Raw genomic sequence first — 25,015 nt, 5'->3', positions numbered from 1 at the left:
TGATCAGGGACGAATCAATTTTATTGATATCAAAGGAAAGGATTCCTACAGGGGGTTATGCTAGAGGCCTATAAGCCGGAGCCGGGGGAAACATTTTCTGAGGATCTGGAACCTAGAGATTTTCCACTGGTGGAGGTGGATCAGGGTTCGGTTGAGTAGTTGGGATTGGATGTACGGTTGATGCGGATGCCCAGATGTGCGTCGTAGATCAGCGGTGATTTCATCATGTGTGGCCATCCTTTGGTTCACTGTATGCATGGTTCTTTGAAAAGTTGCCATCATGGCAGAAAATTCTTCTGTGTTTTGTGCCATTGCTGGTCTAGGTGAGTTAAATGTTGGTAAATTTCTTGAATGAACAACTGTTTGTTGAGTGCTTTGTATTGGTGTTGCTGACTGTCTATTCCATCTTTGTCAGACAACTGGCGAAAGTGAGACTAACACGGGCTGACCACCAACAAAGTCTTGAACTTTGCAAAACTTGCTAAAGCGAGTCCACATAACTTGGGAAATATTGGGTCTTTCTGAAGCTATGATGGTAAACTACCTAGAAAAAGAAAGGAAAACAACAATCAACAATCGGACAACACTTCGGCCCAATCCACGATAGTCATAACACATAGCTGAAGAGCTGTTAATCCCTACTGAATCTATTCTCAAACTAATATTCATTTGTACCACTGATATGAACATCCCTGTACAGTTTCACTGTAAAAGCACATACCAAGTAAAAGAGAGCCATAACACCTCTATGATGGAGTAGGGTTACCCTACCCTAGATTTTTTACATGATCTAGGCTGCACTACTTCAATCAAAAGGTTTCATAACATCCTGCAAATGGGTGGCAGCCTGTCCTAATTTGGGACAGTCGCTATGGATTTACTATATGAAGCTAGGCCAAATGGTCAAAAATGGTACATTGGCAAGATTACTTAATATACCTCTCAAACCTAACATCGAGAAGTGAAAGGAGGATCAAGCGGTACAGCAGTAATCTAGATCCAAGGGTTGTGTTTCCAACATGGCAGAGCCCATGACCGGCCAACCTTTTGGCAAGCTTTTTAGGCAAGCCTCCGGTAAGCCGTCCAGGAATAGCAGATGGAGAACACAGTGACTTAAAGTAACAATGCAAATGCAAAGAATATATAAGTGTAGATAAAATTTCAAATCATGAATTTCAAGTCAAGTTCTCTAAGTCCCCAGCAAAGTCGCCAAAAACTGTAGCTTGCTTTTTGTACTCCTTTCCGATACGATTAGCCCTACAGTTCGAACTCTCGTGGTTCTGAATTTAATTTTACAAAGGCAATGTGAAATAGATAAACACAAAAAAATCCAAATATGATAATTTCTTTTTAGTAAATCGGTTTTGAATCAAAATGCCAACAATGGACTACTTTGCCAGATTACAAAGTCACCACCTATATATTTTTGAGAAATTTAGGAAACCCGTAACTCGTGCTAAAGGCCATTAGTCCGTCATCACCAAAGTGTCTCGACTCGGGAACTTAGGTATAAAAGGGGAAGGTCATGAATTGAGCACCCCACTCACCCGATCACAGATCGGCCTATACTAATCATGATGTGATTTTTATTTACATTATATGCTCTTATTCTGATTTATTGTTACTAATTTTACCATGTGTTGCACACAAGTATAGACCAATTCGCAAAATTGGAATAATTTGATTTCATGTTTGTGTTTTGAAAAAGTGTTTTGAATACATGTCACTTGAAAAGTGAGCTCGTATTTACATTTAATCAAATTATTCCAATTTAAGTAAAATGGCCTTCATCCACCGGCATTCAAATAGGTATATCACTTAAGCACTTAGCCCCATGGAAAATATGCTTGATATGGCAGCAATCACAAGCATACAATATGCTAAAGCGAGAAATGCTCACCTAGTACTCCAAGGCAAGCCAAATAAAACAAACTAATTAGAAGAAATGCATGCTCCTAAACAATGCAATATGACTAATGCCACGCACACATTATGTAAATAAACAGGCCCGGCTACTAGCATGAGATGTGATCCAATTCAAGACACGTGATAAATCATGTATTCATTTAAGAAAGTTGAATGCGACATTGGTTAGTATGATGAGTCAAACCTAAAATGCGTGTGAGATGAGTGTATGTAAACATGGGAAATGCTAAGGAAACACGATACTCTATGCTACCATTATAAGCAGGTAAATAAAAAGGAGAAAGAAATGGGGGTTGAAAGACATACACTATTATTACATATTTTTTCCCTCGCGCAGGAGAGTCCGAATAAGTGTCCAAGTGTCCGAATTAAGTTAACTATTTACTACAAATTCGAATGAATTCTAAATTAACTAGCTACCTAATTTTATTACAACAAGGGTATTAATAATACTTAATTACAACAATAATATTAATACAAGTAACAATGAGGCACAACGATCGCATGCATAGTGCCCAGAAGTTATTCTGTCTATCTAGTCTACTCTGTCTCACCCTTAGCCATTGCCCTCTGTTTCTACCAAGTGTCACTGTCTACCACACATTGGGGGCCATCCGGCCCCAAATGAGACCCGATCAGGTCCAAAAATAGTCGGTCGTGCCCTAATTTCATGCCAAAAATGTTTTTGTGCTATGAGGTGAGGACAGTGCAGACCGAGCCTTTCTAGGCCCTGTTTGTCCCCTCTGCTCTTCTCTATCATGTTAAACTCAAGAGAAGAACAAATTTGAGTCTGAAACCACCAATAAGCACAAGTTGATGGCTTGATGATCCTGAGCGCGTTTGGACAAAATTGAATAAATGTAATGGAAAACCACCACCCCTCCCTCCTATCATGAAGGCTCAAAAAGGAAAGTTGACATGCTCTAAGTCTCATCAACTTATCATCGATTGATAAGTGACAATTCTCAAAGCGATGGACTTAGCATAACGTCCGGCCAAATCCAACCATCTAAACATTTTCTTTATATCGGTTTCATTCATTTTAAACCAATTTTATTAATCATTTCCATCTTTAATCAATTTGTCCAAAGTGATGTTTAAGTCCACTAAACGAGAAGTGATCCTTGACATGAAAGTGAGACTACGCCTTGACGATGAACCTCCGTAGAGATTAAGTCATTGAACATAGATCTCTTTCTCATGCCTTGAATAACCATCAATCATTTGAAATAACTCTCAAACAAAAGAAAACAAGAATAGAGGGAGATTGCAGAAATGACTTATGGGAAATTGATTATTTAGAATGAGGCTCTTGACATAAAGATTAACTAAAGAAAAACTATCAACTCGAATGACTCGGTGTCTAAGGCCTAAACAATCGAAGCCATGAGGACTTATAACACAACAAGTAAAGTATTCAAAGCATAGACTAATTAATGGAATTTAAAAAACCCTTAATAGTTAAAAAACAGTGGCTAAAACAAAAGTTAAAGAGCACAAAAGATAGGAAATAACAAAAGGATACCAATCTAGTAAACAAGAACAAGGAGAGGTGGCTAACTTCTCAACTTTTGAGACTTCTAAACCATATTTTTCAATCCTTTTAAACTCTGAAAATCAATTTGAAAACCAAGAAAAATAGTGGTCAAACTAAGGGGATGAGCTATGAAGTAAAGGTGCAAGAAAGGGTGTCAACCCTCTCTACCTTTGGTAGCTATTCAAACCCAAGTTCCAACATTTGAAATAGATTCAAAACAATACAAAAACATAAGAAATAGATAGAAAGAGACAGAAATGAAAGCAAATAGAAAGGTGGTAAGCTTATATCTCTTGAAGAGAAGAAGCTCCAGTTATAAACCAAACTCAATCCAAAGGCCCTCTCAAGTTTGAATTGTGATTCTCAAGCCTCAACAATGACTCTAAGGTTAAGGTTTAAGGATGTATATGGTGTATAGATATGGTTCAAGGATAATAGGTTTGCTCAAAGATAGCTTGCTAAGGAAGAAGGAGCTCTTAAGTGTGTGTTTAAGCTCTTTGGAGAATTTTCAACCCTCAAAGTAGAGACATCGGCTCGTATTTATAGAATTTGAGCAAAATAGGTTGAAAAATATCTTCAAAAATGGATAGTTGGCTGATTCCCGCCCAAAATAGTGTTTCTCGCCAAAAAGGCACGGCCGGCTCCGAATGAGGCACGGCCAGGCCCCAATGTGCTCCCATGTTCCCCTGTTTTAGGTTCAGTGTAGAGTGGCACAAGCTTCTGAAATGAATTTATGGGGTAAAAACAGTGGAAATATGAAAGGTTTGGGATTGTTTTGAAGCTTGAATTTAGATCCTTCATTGAGAATTCGAACCACACTCAACATAACTTTCATTATCGAGTGTGCAGGACAAAGCGTCCAAGTCTTGCGGGTGGTCAAAAATGGGGTGTCTACAACCCCTAGAAAGGCAAGTGTCGACCCCAAAACAAATTTTCTAACTTTTCAAAGAACTTTTCAATGTAAACAAGCGTAAACGAACAATCCCAGCAAGTTTAAATTGAATTGTACTCCTCTAAAACCAAGATACAACAACTCCAAAGACTCCCAAAATGAAAAAAGAAGGAATTGAATACACTCTCCAATAGTTTAAAGGCACAAATGCTACATAGAAAGCTAGAACAATATTTTGTTGTTGTTGTTGTTGTTGTTGTTGTAGAAAGACCAAATGCTAAAAATGATGTTTAACATGTGGAGAATACATGAATGTTGATATTGTATTTTGTCTCTTGGAAAAATATACTATGATGTTATATTGATAAAAGATATGAAAATTTGATCACAATGAAGGATTGTGTGGATGAATTAAGAAATTGAGAAATTTCAAGGCATTGATATAGAAATATATTGCTTTGGTACTTGATTTAATTATCATCACCTTTCAAATTGGCATTGTTGAGATGTTTAAATGGGACTTTATTATTGCATTGAACATTTGCATCACCATTCTATTTTATTATTTATGCAATTGATTTTGAATAATGCATTGGAAAAAGTATTACTTTGAAAAAGAAAATTGTTTGTGAAACAAGATCATATTGATTTGTTTTGGGGTAAATACATTGGTAAGTCTAGATAATAGGTGTAGTTGGTATTAGTTAAGTTAGCCTGAGTGTGCATGGTGAAAGACCGAAAACACGCGCGGAGGAAGTGCCACTTGCCTTCCAATTAGATACCAGTAAAGTGGAGAATGGTAGTGCTTGTTTTTCCTACTTGCAGATACCAACTTAGGGATTACCTAAGTCATATTTACCGCCCCTTTGAACTGCATTGGAATTATTGAATTGTTAAATTCTCATGGTTGCATTTTGTACAAAAGTTTTAAAAGGTAGAGATACATGTTTTTGAACATAGCATAGCATATGTATTCATCCTATGAAATTGTATAAAATGTATATACTTTGTGAAGATTTTTCCTATTGGGCTTTGTGTTCACCCCAAAGGATGTGGTGATCCCGCTAAGTTAGAGGCGCGGAAATATGTTTTGAGAGCACAAGGCTCTTTTCTTTATTGTAATTATTTTGTCAAGCAAAGGGCCTTACATGGACAGGTTCGAAAACTATTTTTCTGTAACCATTTTTGCCACATGCTATACATTCATATACTAGGGATGTTGAATGTATATTCGCATATGGATTATCTTTTGTAAATCTCTTGATGGTTAATGAATACAAATGTTGAAAATTTGAAGATGATGTTAATATCGAAACTTGCTTACGTTTACAATGAACAATGGAAGTTGGTGAATCTTTATTGTCAAAATTTTTGGGGCGTGACAATTAATTTTTTTTAAATGTTCAACGCGGCATAATTGAGGATTAAAATTGAATACATTTAACAATTTTAACATTTGTCTTACTATTGGCTTAGTTTTCGTACGAAGGAAAATACCATAAATGTGAGTGTGCCAGCAAGGATTGAAAAATCCTTACAGATTAAATTCAAGCCAATTATCAAGCGATTGTGTTGACGGTTCTTTTGCCTCAATGAAGAGGACTTCAAAATTTCCAAGGGTAGAGAAAAAAAAAATAAAAGGAGGAAGATAGAGAAAGATGATTGAGTGAACAATCAGGGTGATTGAGTGAACAATCAAACTAACTATTAATTTACCTCTATTCCTATGCTTCAAAAATGAAGTGCAAAAAATTAAGTGCAGGAAATATAAATGACAAGAAAAATACAAATCAATTGTCTTTGATTTGAGTTTTGGATCCCTTACAATGTAACCATGAATGGCTATTTATAGGCAAACATTTGTAGGAAAAAACTACCTAATAACTACCATATCCTTCCATCTCTCACACTTCACACTCCATGATCTTCCACTTCATTTTTATGTCTCTACAACTTCCTTTAATCTCCAATTCATGCTTCATGTTCTCCACTTTGTCCTCCATCATCTTTTCACATGTGTTTAATGATTCATAACTTCTCATAACCTCCAAACGAGTAAAAGAGAACCACTTGTTCTGCAATTATATAGATAATAACTAATAAAAAAATTATTTATTTATCGTGCCAACATTACCCCCGCAACTCTTTCAGAATGAGGAACCTCGAATTCATGAAGAGTTGTACATCAATTCAGACTATATTTGGCAATTAATTAATGTATTCGAAAGGAGACACGCATTCGAAGGTTCTTTTAACATGATTTAATTTTGTTAAAAAAAGAACCAAAACCTTGCTCCGAAGGTGCTCACGGCATATTTTAGAAGCTTTAAAAGAACAATACTTAAATATGATTGTTTTATTAGCCATTTCATCAAAATTAAATTTTAATGCAGCCCACAAATCCAAAATAGGTTTTGAACACCGAAAGTCATAACATAATATAGCCTTGGAAATTCAAATGTTTTGAAATTTTCAACAATGTCAAATATTTTATATCCATCAGCATCATCTTTAATCACGTTTGGTCTAAGAACATGTTTTTTGACTAAATAACTTTCATCATTTATTGACAAATGAGGCTGTTTTTTTATTTGAGCCATTAATGGCTTATGAAAATCCTCCATAAACATGTTATTTTCATAGCTTGACTTTCTAAAAATGAGTTTTTCAAACCCCCGAGCCTTATATGGAATATCATTTTAACCATGTTTGGCTCAACAACAGGTTTTTTAACCATGTTACTTTCATTAGTTGGCTCTTTAAAAATGAGTTTTTTAACCCCCCCCATTCCCGAGTCATTGATGAAATCAACTCTTTCCTTTTGCCATTTTTAACAATGAAAGAATTCTAAAAAAATTCATAAATTCGGGCCATTAAAGTCTCGATTAAAGACTTGGTAGTGAGAGTTGACAACTCATCATTCCATTTGCGAACTTCCTTATCAAGTTCATGAATTTCTCCAATTAAATCATGTCTTTTTTCTTCCACCAAATAATATTGTAATTGATGGAAGTTTGTTTCATCAAGAAAATAGATCTCTTCTTGAAAATCCAAAATTTTTTGTTTACGCCAAAATATTTCATCTAGGCTATTTGGAATGGACGAATCCAATTCATTTTTCATTTCTTACACTTCGTCTCACTGGGCGTGCTAAAAATTGTTGTCTTATTTTTCCTACAAAGGAAAATACCATAAATGCAAGCGTGCTAGTAAGAATTGAAAAATCCTTACAGATTAAATCCAAGCCAATTATCAAGCAATTGTGTTGACGGTTCTGTTGCCTCAATGAAGAGGATTTCAAAATTGCCAAGTGTAGAGAAGAAAAATTAAAAAAAGAAGTAGGGAAATGAAGAAAGATGATTAAGTGAACAATTGGGGTGATTGAGTGAACAATCAAATTAACCATTAATTTATCTCTACTCCTATTCTTCGAAAAACAAGTGCGTAAAATAAAGTGAAGAAAATTTACCTCTACTCCTATACTTCGAAAATGAAGTGCATAAAATAAAGTGCACGAAATTTAAATGATAAAAAAAATAGAAATCAATTGTCTTTGATTTGAGTTCTGGATCCCCTACAATGTAACCATGAATGACTATTTATAAGCAAAAATTTGTAGGAAAAAAACTACCTAATAACTACCATATCCTTTTATCTCTCACACTTCACACTCCATGATCTTTCACTTCATCTCTATGTCTCCATAACTTCCTTTAACCTCCAATTCATGCTCCATGTTCTCCACTTTGTCTTCCATCATCTTTTCATATGTGTTTAATGATTCGTAACTTCTCATAACTTCCAAATGTGTAGGAAAGTGTCACATGTCCTGTAATTATATAAATAATAACTAATAATAAAATTATTTATTTTTGGTGCTACCACTTGCGTAACAAAATTGAGAATTAAAATTAAATAAATCTAATGAATAATATTATTTTTCAAATAATATAGTGTCTTCAAGCATGAGTAATTTGATTAGTACTTTAAACAGGTGTTGAAATATTTTTTCAATTTCCTATCTCATCACTTTCTCTCTCAACCCAACCAAAAAAATTAATTTTATGTTTTTCTCTTCTAATAGCTCTCGTCTTACCCTCCTACCAAACATATCATAAAGGATCATAGCTTTTTATGGTCTGTATATATTCACTATCAAGTGGCTTTATGGTTTGCGTCTCGCTCCCTTCCAATTTTAGATCATATTAGAAGATATTGTTAAGTTCGTGGGAGTTCATCATGAATTTCGTTTTAATAATTCGAACTATTTAATGTGTAAAACTCGTCGAATACTATATACTTGTAAAAAATCACGTTGAACGGATATTGATAGTTACGTGATCAAATCAGTTTTATATTAAAAAAGTGGACGTTGAAAAATAAATAGTTAACGAAAATCTGATCCGATGAAATAACTATCGATATCCGATCAATATGATTTTTTATAAGCATATAGTACTCGATGAGTTTTACATATTGAACAGTTCAAATTATTAAAATGAGACTTGTGATGAACCTCTACAGGTCCAACAATATCCTCCAATTCGGGACCGAAGGGAAGCCGGTCCCTTATGGTTTTGGGTTCCTTCACCTTTTGACTTAAAACAAAGTTAGTTGAGAAAGCCATTTGCAAAATGAAAAATATTAGAGAAAATTATGAGGAAAAAAAAAAATAGAGCGTTTGATTGTCATAATAAAATAATTTTTTTTATTTTAATAATTTAATTCATAATTTTTTGATTTATTTTAAATTTAAACCATTAATTTATTTTCATTGAGTAAAATTAATGACAAAAATGATATTTTAATTTTGTTACATAGATGATCTACTAAAAATGTTCTTCAATATGAATAGTTTAAATTATCAAAATAAGTCTCGTGGTTAAACTCAATAAGCCTAATAGCATCTTTTAATTAGAATGTCTACCTGGAGAGAATCCTAAATCAATTTTATTACAAATGGACGTGACTCCTATCATGTTATTTTGTTGAGTAACATTTTATAATTAGCAAATTTTATACAAAATTTAGTAAGTGTAGGTTTTTCCCTAAGTTTAAATCATGGATTTGAGTAGAAATTTAAAAAAGAAAATAAGTGAAATATGAATGAAATATAACTATATTTCACCTATTTTTTTTTTTTTTTTTTAAATCCCTACCCAAATCCATTTTTAAAACATATCTTAAAAGAAATCACGAAAATAAATGAAGAAATTATTCAATACTCTATTTTATTTACAAGTTAACGTTTATCAATTTATCTTTTAAAATTTTAACACAAAAATAACAGGTCCCGTGATTTAAACTAATAATTACATATGCATACCACCATGTAAACTTGTGTCAATAATATTGAATAATTTTTAAAAATTATGAGATTTTATAAATATTTTTTTAAAAAAATATTAGAGACTTCAAATATTTTACTAAATATTCTACTAGATATTTTATATGGGTGTGAGACTCACACCATATGAGTTTTATGTGAATCTCACGTCTATGTGAGATTTTTGTAAAATATTTAATAGCACTAACAAATGAAGGGAGTGGAGTTGTTAAGGAATATTTAAATGACGACTATTGATTTGCCAAATTCCTTTGAGTATTAGTTGGACCCAAAATTGAAACAACAATAATGAAACCAAACATATGGGAGTTAGATGTTAGGACCAATAAATTGTGGACACAAATGCACTATATATTACTAAGAGACAAATAATAAATGCATGAAAATCAAACTCACCGGCAAGAGGAGGAAAGGGGAGCTAATTACTATTGGCCCATTAAATGCCATAAAGTTTAGGTCGCTCAACAATGTCCTCAAGTCTATTGAAAATTCATAAATTCATGGATAATTCTATTTTCACCATATATTTATTTTCTTATACCTCTTTTTCTTATTATACCATTCTTAAAAAAAATTATGTTTTTATTTTTTTCTTTGTACATATTTCATAATTTCACATCTATTTTGAATTGTGACCTCTAACCTCCTCTCCTCTCTTTTCTTATACTTAAATTTTGGAAAATGTTAGAGGTCCCAAATTTTCTACCAAACAAATGACCAAATGTCTCACATAGAAAATTTGGTGTCCCTAGCATTACCCTTTTTTCAAACCTTAACTCCTTTACTCTCACTGCTACAGCTATCATCAATGTGCTAGTAATTGTATTAATGGTGGTGATGAGGTAGGCATTGTGGTGCTTGTGGTGCTGAGATAGTGACGACAGTGATAATGGCAGTAGTTAGTGGCTGTAGTCTTGGTAATGATAGTAAAAGTGGTAGAGGTAATAATATAGTATCATTCGTAAGATTTTAATCAGGTAAACATTTTTTTACATTTCAAAAGAAGAAATTATTATCTACCCTAGTAAACTTATTTTCTATTAACTACAGAATTTTTTTTTGTTAACTTTCATTTTTCGTTATTTAAATGCTAGAAAAAAGCAATATATACACATATTTTCCTAATCAACCAAAGGGTTAATTATTCATAATATTTTTTAAATTTAAGAAATCTTGGGAGGGAGATTCTCTAGCTCTCTTCTATCGTCAAGGATATGTTAGAATCAAAAAGTTAATAGGCCTCATTCCAATGGTGACATCATCAACTAATTATTGTCTAAAATCCACACCAAATCCATCAATTGGAGAACATGAATTGGAGAACATGTATTGTGCCATACTTGCATGCATACCATGATTTTTGGAAAAACAAACGCCAAATTGAATGTGATTGGCTGTAGACGTATCCATGCTTGATATTTGGGAATGGTGAATGAGCCTCTTTGATAACAAAGGTAGTATGATAACTTAATTTAACATTTAAAATTAAGGCTTGGTTTGGTATGTTTGAAAAGTTAAAAAGTCATTATCCTATTTAAGTCATATCATCTTATTTAAGTCACATCACCTTTCTAATACATCACTTTAAATCCAACCCATATTTCATAAAAAGTCAAAAAGTACACTTATTTAGATCATTCCAAACAACCCCTAAATATATGCAGTGATTTTTTTGTTATGGCTTCGTTTGGGAAGTCTTGGTTGGAACTTTTTTGACTATTTTAGTCACAAAAAATAAAATAGGCTTTTTAGTCTAAAAAGACAAAACATCACATCCAACCCATAATCATTACATTCTTTCTCTCACAAAAAAGCTAAAAACCTTTTCAAAGTAAAACTTTTTAGCTCCAGGCTAAAATAGCCAAAAAAAAATCAAAAAACCAACCCACTTCCCAAACGGATCACAATTTATATCATTTACATAGAATAGAAAGAAAACAAGAATTGGGAATATTTGTATATTATATGAATTTTGTCCAAGAGTTGAACTAGGGATGATTAAAATTTTAAAAATTTGGGTAGACAATCAAAAAAATTTAAAACATGTGAATTTTGTCTCAAACTTGAATCAAGAATTGTAAAAGAATTTAAATAAAAAATAAAATAAAATTTGTCTATAATCAACTGAGGCTAGTCCAATTAGCGAGTTTTTTTTTCTTTTTTTATATCATACTAGAGGACTAATTGTTTGAGTCTTGCCACAAACAAGATTTCTTATCTCCTAAGTTATGACCTCTTATGTATTTAAATATATATATATATATATATACATATTTGGTTGGATGATTAAAAAGAATGAAAACAATGGGCTGTCAAAGGTCCCCTTATAAGTTCAGAAAATTGGGCAAAGACTGATACTGCCAAAGATTTTTCCCATTTTAAAAAACATACTGATCCCATATAAAATACATTTATGGGCATGTTATATGTTTGTTAATAATTATTTTATGTTGAAATATGATAATTCATAAGAAGAAACTAAATGCACTCCTCTTTAAGTTTCATAATAATTAATTTTTTAAAAAATATATTTTAGTTATTTTTATCACATAAATTGTTAACAAAAATTACAACAAAAGGTCTATGGCCTCGTTTGAAAACAGACTATTTTAATAATTTTTTGATTTTTTATGAAAAGATATACAGAAAAGTAGAGAGATTAATGTGACAACTTATAGTGAGTTTTTAACTTTTTAGTTAAAATTGAAAATTACCAACAAGGATAACTCATTTGCCTGAAAGTTTTGCATCTCATTAAGAGGTTAGTAATTTGAATATTCCCAATTACATTTAGGTCTTATTTTTTTATTGGATTTTTCTCTTCTCCCGATTTAACAGTTTTGTTTTTTGTATTTCATATTATAATTTATTGAATTTTAGTGTAATATTATATATGAACCAAATAAATAAATAGCAGTGCTATATCAGTTGTTTTAAAACACTTTTCTATGATTTTGATTGACAAAAAAATTTGAGTGAAAAGAGAATTTTGAGAAAATATTTGAATGTGGATTAACTTTTAAAATTTTATTGGCCATTTGGGAGAGAGAAATTGTGTGATGGATCATTTTTTATAAATAAAATATGGTTACTATATAAATTAATTGATATTGGGTCCCAATTCCATGTGATTCACATTTTTTTGTACAAAAAAGGGATGCGAATCACGTTGATGCCGTCAAGACACGCATCAAATGCACAACATTTCATTTCTCTTAATTCTTTAAAATAAATTACAAATACACCCCCGAGGTTTATTAAAATATAAATCGCTCACTGTAATTTTGAAAATTATATTTCATTTCCTAAGATTTCTAATTTCATAACAAATTGTCTCTTTTATTAATAAATCATCAAATCAATTAACAATTTTTAATAATGTTAGAAATATGTTTCAATTAATAATTTAAGTAATTTTATTATTATATAGGAAAGTCATTATGAATTTCATTTTTTTAGTTAATTTTGTTAAATAAAAAATTTCAGCAAGGGGGTATTTGTAATTTTTCATATCACAGGAGACAATCTGTACTTTAAACAAATCTCAGGGGGTGTATTTGTAATTTACCTTAATCTTTAACTAACTTTATTATAATAAAAAAGGAGAGGCAAAATTAATCATTGTAAATAGAAATGAGCATTGTGTTAAAAATGTTTTTGATAAAAAAAAAATGTGTAATATTATCCTAAAAATTTGTAATTTTGTTTTTAAATCACAAATTGTGATGGTTTTACTAAAAGATTATATAACATTTGCTATAAAAATATGTAACATATACTAAAAAAAATGTGTAACAATGTGTATATGGTACACACATTTAGGCTATGTTTGATTAGCATGATTAATAATGAAAAAATTAATAATAAATTTTAAAAAATGGACAACAAATATAATGTCAAGAATCGACATCCATCTTGTATAATACAAATATGATTCAAACATATAACTACCGATATTCGATCATCTTGAATTTTTGTATGAATATTCTACCTAATGAATCTTAAAAAGTGAACAGTTCAAATTACCGAAATTGGTCTCAAAATGAGCTCACCAACCCCAAACTGTTTCAACGTGAGAGAATGCAAATCCTTGTTTTAAATAAATTCTAAAGGTTGTACACCATATGTATCTTGTTATGTATATTTGGAAGGAAAAAAAATGTTTGGCCATCATAACAAAAGAAATTTTGAGTTTCTAATTTTATCAATTTAAAACCTAAATTTTTGATTGATTTTCAATATAAATCATTTGCCTATTTTTGTTAAAATTGATAGAAAAATGAATATTTTAGTCATTAAAGTCAATAAAAATGATATTTTAGACATTTTATGTATAACTACATTAATTAAAATACTTTTTTTATCGATTTTATTTAACGAAAATAAGCAAATGATTTATATTGAAAACAAATCAAAATAATATGATTTAAATTGATAAAATTAAAAACTCCGAGTTTGCTTTGTTACAAGGTTCAAACCTCAGATTTTTTTTTAAAAAAAATAATTGTCTCCTTTTTTTAAAATATATATTACTTTTTGCTGGTAAATATTATAATTTTCTAATAGAATTATGATAATTTATAATTAAAAAATGAAGTAATATTACTACAAAAAAATATAACTTCATTTCTGAATCACAAATTATCATAATTTTATCAGAAATAATATTTGTCAAGAAATACATAACATATATATATATATATATATATATATATATATATATAAATAAAATGAAAAGAGTATAACAAGATGCATATGGGATTCACTATTACATTTATATTAATATTTCGTTTAACAACATGGAGTGATAATTTGCTATTTGTGTGGGCCTAATAATGCCAGAAGTTGCTCTCCATGTATTGAATTTTTTCCCACATTTGTGAGCCTAATTAATGGCTCATTGGTTTTGAAATGAAAGAATCTCACAAACCCTTATTCTATATATTGAATCTTTATATACAAAATTATATATATATTCATAACATTATCTCTACATTTATATTATTTACTTAGTTGTTTAGGTGTGTATCACTTTTTAATCGATTTTTTTTTTCCAACTAGATATAAAAGTACTACAACTCACATTAATAAATACATGTAAACTTATATTATGTGCTTAATAATAATAAAAATTAACATAAAAATTGTTTATATATAGTAATTTTTTTAAAAATTATTATTATTTTAAATAAAATAAAGCATATGAATAAGATGGTAAAGAATATACGCATTAATTGAAGTGTTGAACAAGGCAACGCAATAATAAGTGAAAACGTGTATGAACGACTTGCCACCAAGTCCAAGTCAAAACCCAGACTATAATACAAGGTCTTAAGCCGCGTTTGTTTCGAGAAAATAAAGAGAATTAAAATAAGGGGCGTGTGGGGCATGTTTGTCATAGTTCGACCATGGCACGACAGATACCATTCGAAATTGGTAGTAATTATTTGCGTTACATTTGAATTGAATGATTTGGACCCAAAAAAAAAAAAAAAAAAAATTGTTTTTGTTTTTGTTTTAATCACTTATTTGAATTATGAAGGGTTAATTACACTTGGTATATATTTTTGTACTTTTACTAGAATTTTATTTTGGTCATTTTATTTTCAATTATAATAGTTAATTTTTTACATTTTAAATCAAGTTGTAATGTCATTTCTCTGTCTACAAATGAGGTTGCTGAAAATTAAATGGTAAATTACACTAATCTCCCTTAAAATTTGAAAAAAGTTATAGTAGTACCACACCCACTGCCGCAATGTTGTTGTGTCTATTTTTTTTTTTTTTAACAAAAAAAGTGGATGCCACATCATTAATGGTTGCTTTAGAGTACCACTTTTAGTGGTCTCTAGAATTGCCCTTAATATAATTATACCGGCCTCTTTCAAAATTTTAATTCACATAACTCTTAGGTCATTTTTCATTAATAATTCGTGAGTCACTTGGATGAAAGGATGATATTAACATATTCTTTACACTAAAATGTATATTTATCATTATTTATTCACAATTATATTAGTTTTGATCACTTTAACCTTACGAAAAAGAATGTTAAAGTAATTGTTCCAAACTTGTAGGGCTAATTGTATTTTTCTCAAACCTTAAGAGATTTAAGTGTAATTTTTTCAAAATTAAAGGTGAAATGACCAAAACAAGATTTTAGTGAAAGTGCAAAGACTAAAATGATATTTTGAAGAAAATGTAGAAGCACTAATGAAAAAAAAAAAAATACATGTTTAGCTCACATGATAAGTTTCGTTAGCTTTATATATAAATGGTAGATGGATGGAAATGTAATATTGAAATTTTTTATTTTTATTTTTTTTTTGATAATCGAGTATTCGGACCAGCACCCCTTAATATTGCAATTTGACTTAAAGTGTAAAGGGTTCACTGTTACGGTTAAAAATACAAAAACCAAAGTGAGATTACGATGAAAGTGTAAGGGTGCTAAGTATAATTAATCTCATTATTCAAAAAGAGAAATATGAAAAAATGAAAAGAGATAGAGAGAAATTGATTATTCTTACAACTCACTTTTTGAATCTCTTCAAAATTAGAAAGCTGGGGACAGAAAAGTAATGAGAGATGATTAATAATTTTATCTGATATCAAAATTGTCCTTGTTGTTACTAAAGAAATAAAGCATAAAATGTTATTTTATACTTTTATTTTATGTAATCTATCTAAACAAGATTAGATTATTTTTAGGGAAAATAACCAATAAGTTCAATTTTACTCTTAAAATTACTATAAAATCCTATCAAGTTTCGATATGGACAACTAAATCACATTTTTCATAACGAATTTCTAAAAAATTCATTGCTCCGTAATGGTAAATGTTATCTCAAATTTACCCCTCATTTAATATGAAAATATTTTTAATCTAAGTAAAATAATATTTTTTAATTTTAAAAATTATGATATTGTATTGAAAAAATCATGAATCACAATGAAAAAATTATCAAAAAATTCTATTTTGTTTTAAAAATTACTATTGAGTTATATCAAATTTCAATATTAACAAATAAATCTTATTTTTATTTATAAATTATTATACGTAAAAAAATTCAATTGTTGACAATAGTATATTTTATTTTCATTTTATCTTCAACAAAAAATTTCATAAATAATTTTAATTTATTAGAAATTTTATAATTAAATTATTTTTAATAGTTCAAATTAAATGATTTTTCATAAACAAAAATTATAAGTATAAGATTAATAATTTTTACAATTAAAATTTTAAATTTAATTAAGTTAAGATTATTTATAAAAATTGTTGTTCATATTAAATAGGAAGGGTAAAATTTGAATAAGATACACCATTATGGAATAATGAATCTTTTAAGAACCTTTTATCACAAATAAGACTTAATTATTCATATTGAAACTTGATATGACTCATTAATAATCTTAAATGCCAAAAAGGATTTATTGATTATTTTTTCAAAATTTTATGGGTGAGACATGTTGACGCATTTCTATAAAGTAATTAAGAGATAAGAGTAATGTTAGATATTTTAAAATTTCTATCAAATATCTCACATGGGTGTGAGACCCACACCATGTGAGTTCAACACCTATGTAAGACATTTGATAAAAATTTTGAGATCGCTAACATTTTCAGAAAGACAAAGGATGATCAGCTTAGTCTGTTAGAACTTTCCATTGATAGAAAATACCACATAAACAATATCATGATACTCCAAAAATATTTAATAATTTTCAGTTTAAAACAAATCTTTTTTTCACTTCTTACCTATAAAGATTACCAGTTCCAAAAACTATTGTAAGATGAATCAACTTAAAAATGAATCAATTTATTCAAGTTTGACTCAACTTATTAAAAATATGTTTGTAATCAACGTGCAGTAGTGGCTCAAGATTTTTGGACCTCTCAGGCCAAACGCCAAAATAATGTCTAGCCTCATAGCTCTTTAAATAATTAGAGCTTTTAACAGTAAGAATTTTTTGACAAGCTTTAGATGTCATGTTATGTGGCTTAATAATTTTACTCATTAAGTAAATAAATTAAGTTTGAACACATTTTAAAAATAATTAAATGTTTAAAACTTGAATAATTTATTCCTGAATTCGATTCGACTCGATTATATGAATTGTCAAAAATCAAACTAGTGAAACTCAACTCCATTAAATATCTCTTAAAATCTTCTTAAAAAATAAATATAACAAATTTAAACATCTTTTAAAATCAAACATAAACAACTTAATACAACACTCCACTCAACTAATTTACCGGCTTCATAATGTTACTGCTGCCTAGGAGACAATTACGAGTAGGTAGTGAAAAATTCAATACATTAGATGATATCCATATAGTTGTATTATTATATTAATGATATCCATATAGTTGTATTATTATATTAAGTCCAGATTATATATAAATAAATAAAATACTATATAATACTTTTCCCCAATAGAAAATTTGAGACCATTTCACAGAACTTTCAGATACAACTACACAAGAAGTTAAGCCATTTTCAGTCTTCAAAAACCCTCCATGCCGACTCTAACTTTCTCTCTCTTCCATGGCCAAAATCGAAGATAACACCATCATATCAAAACCCAGAAGCAGAACCAGCAGCTGCTTTCTGGGTTGCTTTGGATTTTCCGGGAAAGTCAAAGTTTCCGAGGAAATTCCTCGGAAAAAGTCTCCTCGCTGGTTTTCATGGCCACGGTTGAAGAAATCCGATGCCAAAACTGTCCCTGTCGATGCCGCCACTGCTCCTGCCGGCAAGAAAATCACCTCCAAACACCATGCTCCAGCGAAGATTCCGGCAGACTCGCCGGAGCAAAGTGAGCATGAAAAACTCCAAAAGGTATTTTAATAAAGCACTTTTATTCAAATTCTTTGTAATGAGTGAAGATTATTAACTATTTTTTTTTTAGATAGTGAAGATTATTTACTATTAATGTTCCTAATATAATTTTTTTTTTTTTAGAATATAGTTTGGAAAATGAAAGAGAAAGAGAAAAGAGAAATAAATTACTTATGTTCTTATTTTTCTAAGTAATTAAACAAAAGTTATACTTTTTGTTGATATGTATTCAATTTTTTCATTTCTTAACTCAATGAAAAAAAAAAAAAAAAAACTAAATTCTAATAAATTCTTATTTTTATAAATAATTAAACAAAAAATTACAATTTTTGATAAAATTATTCAGTTTTTTCATTTCTTAACCCAATAAACAAACTAAATTCTAGTTTTTATAAGTAATTAAAATTTCACTTTTTTGTAAATTATATATTCATTTTTTAACCCAATAAAACAAATTTTAACTTTCACTTATATTTTTTTCCTATCTTTTTCGTTCCATTTTTTTCTTTAAATTTCATATCCAAACATTTCTTTGTTTGCTTTCGATTTCAAAATTTTGAAAAATACTCAAATCTAATTTTATAAAATAAACACTAAAAAAAATATTTTTTAAGCAAAAAACCAATATGAAGATTGATTTTTGTTTTTTTTTTTTTTTTTATTATCAAATTAGTTTTCACCAACTTCTGGTGGATCATTGTTTTGAATTTTCTTTTTCTTGTTTTCAGACAAGGCATGAAGCTTCCCAGAACATCATCCTCGAAGATAACAAAGATTTGGATCATGTGAGTTCAACTAAAAAGAACACTTGTCAAAAACAATTATCCATTGACCGAAAAATTACCGTCTCAAAAATCAGCAATAGTCACCCCAGTTCACCAAAGAAGAAGTCAAAGGTCGATCATACTATTACCGTGTTATCTCCCTCCTCTTCCCCAAAGCAAAAGAACAAACAAGTGACAAATGTGGGCGAAAATTCTAAAAGCCATGGGAATAAAATGTTGCCGGAAAGTGACACACTCATCGGAAAATTCAACCCGGTAATTGGATTGTCAATTATAATGGTGACCCTAATAATAATGTTTGTATGGGGTAGGGTTTGTGCCATTCTTTGTACTGCTGCATTGTTTTATGTCGTTCGTCGTTTCAAAATCGTCGCTACGTCTAGTGTTAGTACTCAAAATGAATCAAATCAGATAGATTCAGATTTGAATTATGATGAGTACAAGAAGAAAGTGGTTCTAGAAGGCTTTCTTGAGAGAAAGTATCGAAATACAATAGGAAATTTGTAGTGCCAATATATACACTTTACGTAGAGAAATAAGATAGAGAGGTCTTGTTTGTATTTACGTAGGGATAGAAATGTCTTATTTGTATTTGAACATAACTCGCACGGTATCATAGATTTATAAAGACCAAAATATTTCTTTTAAGTTTCGTTTGGTTTGAGTTATTTTAGTTTAGAAATAAAATTGACCTATGTTTACTTTGTTATGCCTTTTTTGTTTTTAATAAATTCGATTGATTTTTGTAAAGATAAAAAAAAAATTAAAAAAAAGTTGTTGAGAATAATGATAAAAATTGAGTTATTTTTGTCTTATTATGAATTTTCTTTAAATTGCTTCATTCTTTTTTATATTTTTACGTTATTTAGTCTATAATCTAGATATAAAAAAAGATAATGATCAAATTTAAAGAAATTCTTGGTTTTTTCTGGACCAAAATAACATAAACGCCTTTAAAAAAGATTAAAAAAATTGGGAGGTATTTCCGTAAATTGGGTATAGAAAGGTTCTCTCTATTTTAATTGGTAGTTGGGAATGTCACGTGATGTTGATGTCGAAGCACGTGCAGCAGTGTATTGGGTTTTGTTTTTAATTTGGTGGTTGTGATTACGGACAGAATCAAAGATTCGTTTGTATTTTGTTTTTGTTTTTTTGCTTTTTGAAGTTAGGGTTTAATTTTGCTGTTATTCACAAACTTTTTCTTTGTGATTTGTTGATTAGACAATTCGTCTAATTTTGTTGTTGATCACAAACTATTGGATTTTTCTCTCTTGTGATTAGCCAATTCTTTATGAATTTATGGATTTGTATTTTATTTTTATCATGCATAGACGATTAATTATGGATTTTTATTTTATCACATTATGGATGTTTAGTGTAATTTATTTAATTTGTTTATAGTTTTTTTTATATTGGAATTCTGTTAAATATAAATAATTTTAAAAAGTTAAAAAAAATTGATTATCTAAAAAGTATAAAATGTGTGTTATTTTTTATTATTAATTTTTAACTTATAATAAATTATACTAAATAGGCTCATTGATTCAAGTTTAGTATTGATTTTTTTTTTTTTTTAAATTTCTCATTTCGATTTTCATACGAGAAAAATATTAATAATGAAGTTAAGAATACCCATATTTTTCATTTTAATTTTTTTTTAAACAATTTTTGAAATTTTTTTTTAAAAAAGTATTTTTAAAACAAATAGGTGTTTTCATAAAATTTTAGAAAAAATTAGTGAAATATTCTTATGTTGTGTTTGGTTAGGCAATTTGAGGAGGAATTTGAAAAAAGAAATGAAAAATATAGATGAAATATGAATAAAATATGCCTACATTTTACCTAGTTTCACACACATTTTCTTTTCCCTTTCTAAATCACTCCTCAAATCTCCAAACAAACACAGCTTTAATGTCACGGGAGAATCTGCTGATCAAATCGGCGGAGTACGATTATTCTCTCTCTACCGTCTATATACGATTGCAACTTCGAATACCTTCTTTCTATTATCTATCCTGACATAGAAAGAGATACTTGACAATATAGAGAAAGAGAGTAATAACAGAGGACACTGCTACCCAGTTGGTTGCCAAAGACAGAGACTTGTGTTCTTCTAAGCCTTTTGGACTGGATTTGGATCACAAATATCTGTTTTTTGCATCAGATTGAACAGGGTTTGGAATAGAAGAAAATCAACTTTCTTTTCCCTTCTCTTAAACCTTTTGGCTTTGCATGCTCTGTTTTTCATACCCTTGGGCCTTTTCATCAATAAATTGTTCTCTTTTGCTATTCAAAAAAATAAAATAAATAAATAAATAAAAAGAAAAGAGAAATCCATACAACCGATTTGTACCTAAAATGTATGTATGTATATACATTGTGGCTCAAAACATATAGGGCATGTTTGTTTGGGTGGACTGGATTAACATTTCCATAACTAATAGTTTTAGGACTACGAATCCGTTAGATTATGTATCCTATCTTAACTAATAGTCAACTTTAAAATAATTAGTCTGTACTTCAATTGTTTAACCAAACATCAAATTAATAATTTTATTGGACTATTAGTCCAATCCCAAGCTCATGTCCACCCAAACAAATCATAGGGTGTGTTAGGTAAAATTATGGAAGTACTTATATAACTTATTTTAATATGAGAATTTATGTTAGACTGTTTAGTACTTATTAAGTAGAAATAACTTAAATAAGTTTAAAAAACTAAAAAAAAAATCAGAAGTTGAGTGAAGAGTGTTTTTAATTTTTGTGCCTGTTTGGCAGAAATTATAATCAGCTTATTTCAGCTTTCAGCTTAATTTATGCTATTTTGATGTGTTTGGTTTAGCTTATAGCTTTTTGGAAGTCAGAAATCAGTTTATTCTTTGAGTGGGGTAGGAGATGCTTTAAGAATAAGTCAGAAATCAGCTTATGTTCATAGTTATAAGCTATATGTTGTTTAGGCATAAGCTATAAGCACTTTTCCACAGCTCTACCAAACAGGGCTTTTATTTTTTGATTATCAACTTTTAATTTAAAATAATCTCCACTAAATACTCCATAGTGGATCAAATTATAAAATTTCGATTACTCAAACATTTGTGATTTCAAAATTTTACTCAAATTTGATTAAAAGTTTTGTTTGATTTTCAATAGACCCATCCATTAAGCATAAATTTGAGTAAGGGTATCTTCAATCATCAACTTCTTTTTTTTTTTTTTGTGTGTTTGTTGAAGCTTGCTTGAAATTTCTATGAAAATCTCTCTTGTGAAGAGAAATTTTCCCGTGATCATACCAGAAAAATTTATCATTCACTTTGAATTTTTACTATAAAGAGCTGAAATTTTTGTGAATTTTTCCTCACTGAAAAATTTGTTTGAAATTTATTTGAAATTTTTCTATACTTAAATCTCTCTGTAAAAATATTGAAAGACCCTAATTACTATAAAAATATTACATGTCTTTTATCTTATAAATTTTAATATCAAGTACCTTAAATTAAAAATTCAAAAATTTTATTGAAAACAATTTCAAAAATAATTTATTAAACAATTTTATACATCAATTTATGTTTTACTATTTTTAATACATAAATTAATAAAAACATAAACAAATCAGATAAAAACCCAATTAAAATTTTGTATAGGCGACATACATGCCCACAACTTTTGGAGTCGTATTTCTAAATGGATTTCCTGCATTTTGATTCCCATGCCCTCTGATCATAGGGAGGCCACCTCAATTGTACATTCTACAAAACTAGAGGTGCAAAGCCAACAAAGCTATTCGAGCTCGATCTTACTAAAATATACAGTTAAAACAAAGTTTAAGATTTATTAATTTTTTAAGTTTTGTTTAAATAAATTATTATTTTTCTTAATAAATATATATACGCTATAAAAAAAAGAAAAATTACTCATAAATTTCATATTAAAAAATGTTGTTTTATCTAGTTTTGAGTGTTTTTTTTGTAAACCATTTAGTCCTTTTTTATTTTGGTATGATATTTTTGTTTGGGGTGACTCTATTTACACACATCAATTACTCTTAGTTCACACCATTATTCATAATTTTTTGATTACAATTTTATCCTTCAATTAAATATCCAAATTGCTCTTATCTCTATTCCATTTCCTTCATCCACAAACCCTAACCTAACTTATTGACAACCACTGCAGGCTGCCGCTACCGCAGCCCCTTGTCTCCGGTCGCCGTCGCCGTCGCCGTCGCCATCGCCACCGCCACCAACCCTCGCCATCGCAACTACCACCAATCTTTTTCCCTAGGCCTGTTGTGCCTTCCCCAGCTCCATCGTCCATCCCTCCGCCGTTGTACGCCCTTATCTTACCATCGTAAACAACCCCGCTCCCCTTTTTTCCATCGTGAACAACTCTATCACCTACCTCTACCATCGCGATCCATCTCTCTTACCTCTTCATCACGACTTAGCCTTTTTGCATCCTGGTTCCTCCCCACAGGGAGAGAGAGAAAGCCCTAGGGTTTCCAGATCTAGACAATGAAGAAGAAGATGAAGATAGAAGATGGGCCAGATAGGGGTGACAGAGGGGGAGAGGTGGAGGTCAACGGCTGATGGCTGGCGATGGGTAAGGTTTGGATTTGGGTTAGGGTTAGAGTTAATTGGAGAAGAAGAGGGTAATTTGGTATTATTTAAAAATTAGTGGTGTGTATTGAGATAAAATTAAAAGTTTTAATTTGTGTATGGTGTGAACTGTGCAAGTGGTGTGTATTGAAAGGATTTGTAGTGTGCAAATAGAGGTACCCCTTTGTTTGTTATATTGTATTTTCCAATTACTGATTTGCCCATATTGTGATTTCATTTTTGATTTTGTTTTGCTATTGGGTAAGATATGTTGTAACATTCCTTTTTTTGTAGGTAGTGTTTAGTGGACTGTATGGGTAGATTTTGATGTTAACCAGTTGGTGTTTACTTTCTAACATTTTTTGTAGGTTGGGTGTAGTGTTGGTCAAAACAGAAAATTAACAACAAACAACAGATTTTCAATGTCCAACCTATGAATTATTAACTACAATTACCACATCACCAACATCAAGCGTCCCTTACCCACATTAACAAACAAACAACAGGCCCACCATAAAATAACAACAAAAACGTAAGCACACCCTCCTGTATGGTTTACTCAATATAAGACACCAACCTACATCACCACAAAACCACAACGCAGTAATGGTAATAGCAAGAATAACCAGTACACATAACTCCACCTTGTATTTGCCATTGACACACCCCAACAAACATTACATAATTCAACATCACCACATCGTACAACGCAATCAACACTACTAAAACATATACATTTCAACCTAATCTACATCGCACCAAAACTGAGGCCTACATTACAAATCCAAAAAATACATACCTGGTCCATGTTTTGCGGCAATGTTCTGCGGCGACAGTGATGTATAGATGTCGTCCTCACCGATGTTGAATTGATGAAATGGTAATCCCACACAATGTCACGCCGAACAAGCCGTATTACTATAAAGGAGAGATGTATATCAATGTTAATTTGGGCAACTAGGGTATACCAATTTACTCAACTATTAATTTGGGAATAAACATCTACATTAACAAACTAAACACAAATCACAGCAAACAAACTCCACAAATCATTGCAACGTCGGAATCAAAATCTAAAACCTTCTGTATT

At 30.1% G+C, this 25,015-nt stretch overlaps 1 protein-coding gene across 1 annotated transcript; it reads left to right on the top strand.

The window, feature by feature from the left end:
- Nucleotides 1-18,121: 18,121 nt before the first annotated feature.
- On the top strand, nucleotides 18,122-19,978 carry LOC114259306 (uncharacterized). Its single transcript, XM_028199316.2, has 2 exons — nucleotides 18,122-18,545; nucleotides 19,274-19,978. The coding sequence occupies exons 1-2, from the start codon at nucleotides 18,255-18,257 to the stop codon at nucleotides 19,835-19,837; spliced, it is 855 nt and encodes a 284-aa protein (XP_028055117.2). The 5' UTR covers nucleotides 18,122-18,254; the 3' UTR covers nucleotides 19,838-19,978.
- The last annotated feature ends 5,037 nt before the right edge of the window (nucleotides 19,979-25,015 follow it).

The sequence above is a fragment of the Camellia sinensis genome, chromosome 11 (genome assembly GCF_055761805.1).
Source record: "Camellia sinensis isolate YWXY chromosome 11, ASM5576180v1, whole genome shotgun sequence".
Taxonomy (NCBI): Eukaryota; Viridiplantae; Streptophyta; class Magnoliopsida; order Ericales; family Theaceae; genus Camellia; species Camellia sinensis.
This window is presented reverse-complemented; position numbering and strand designations above follow the sequence as displayed.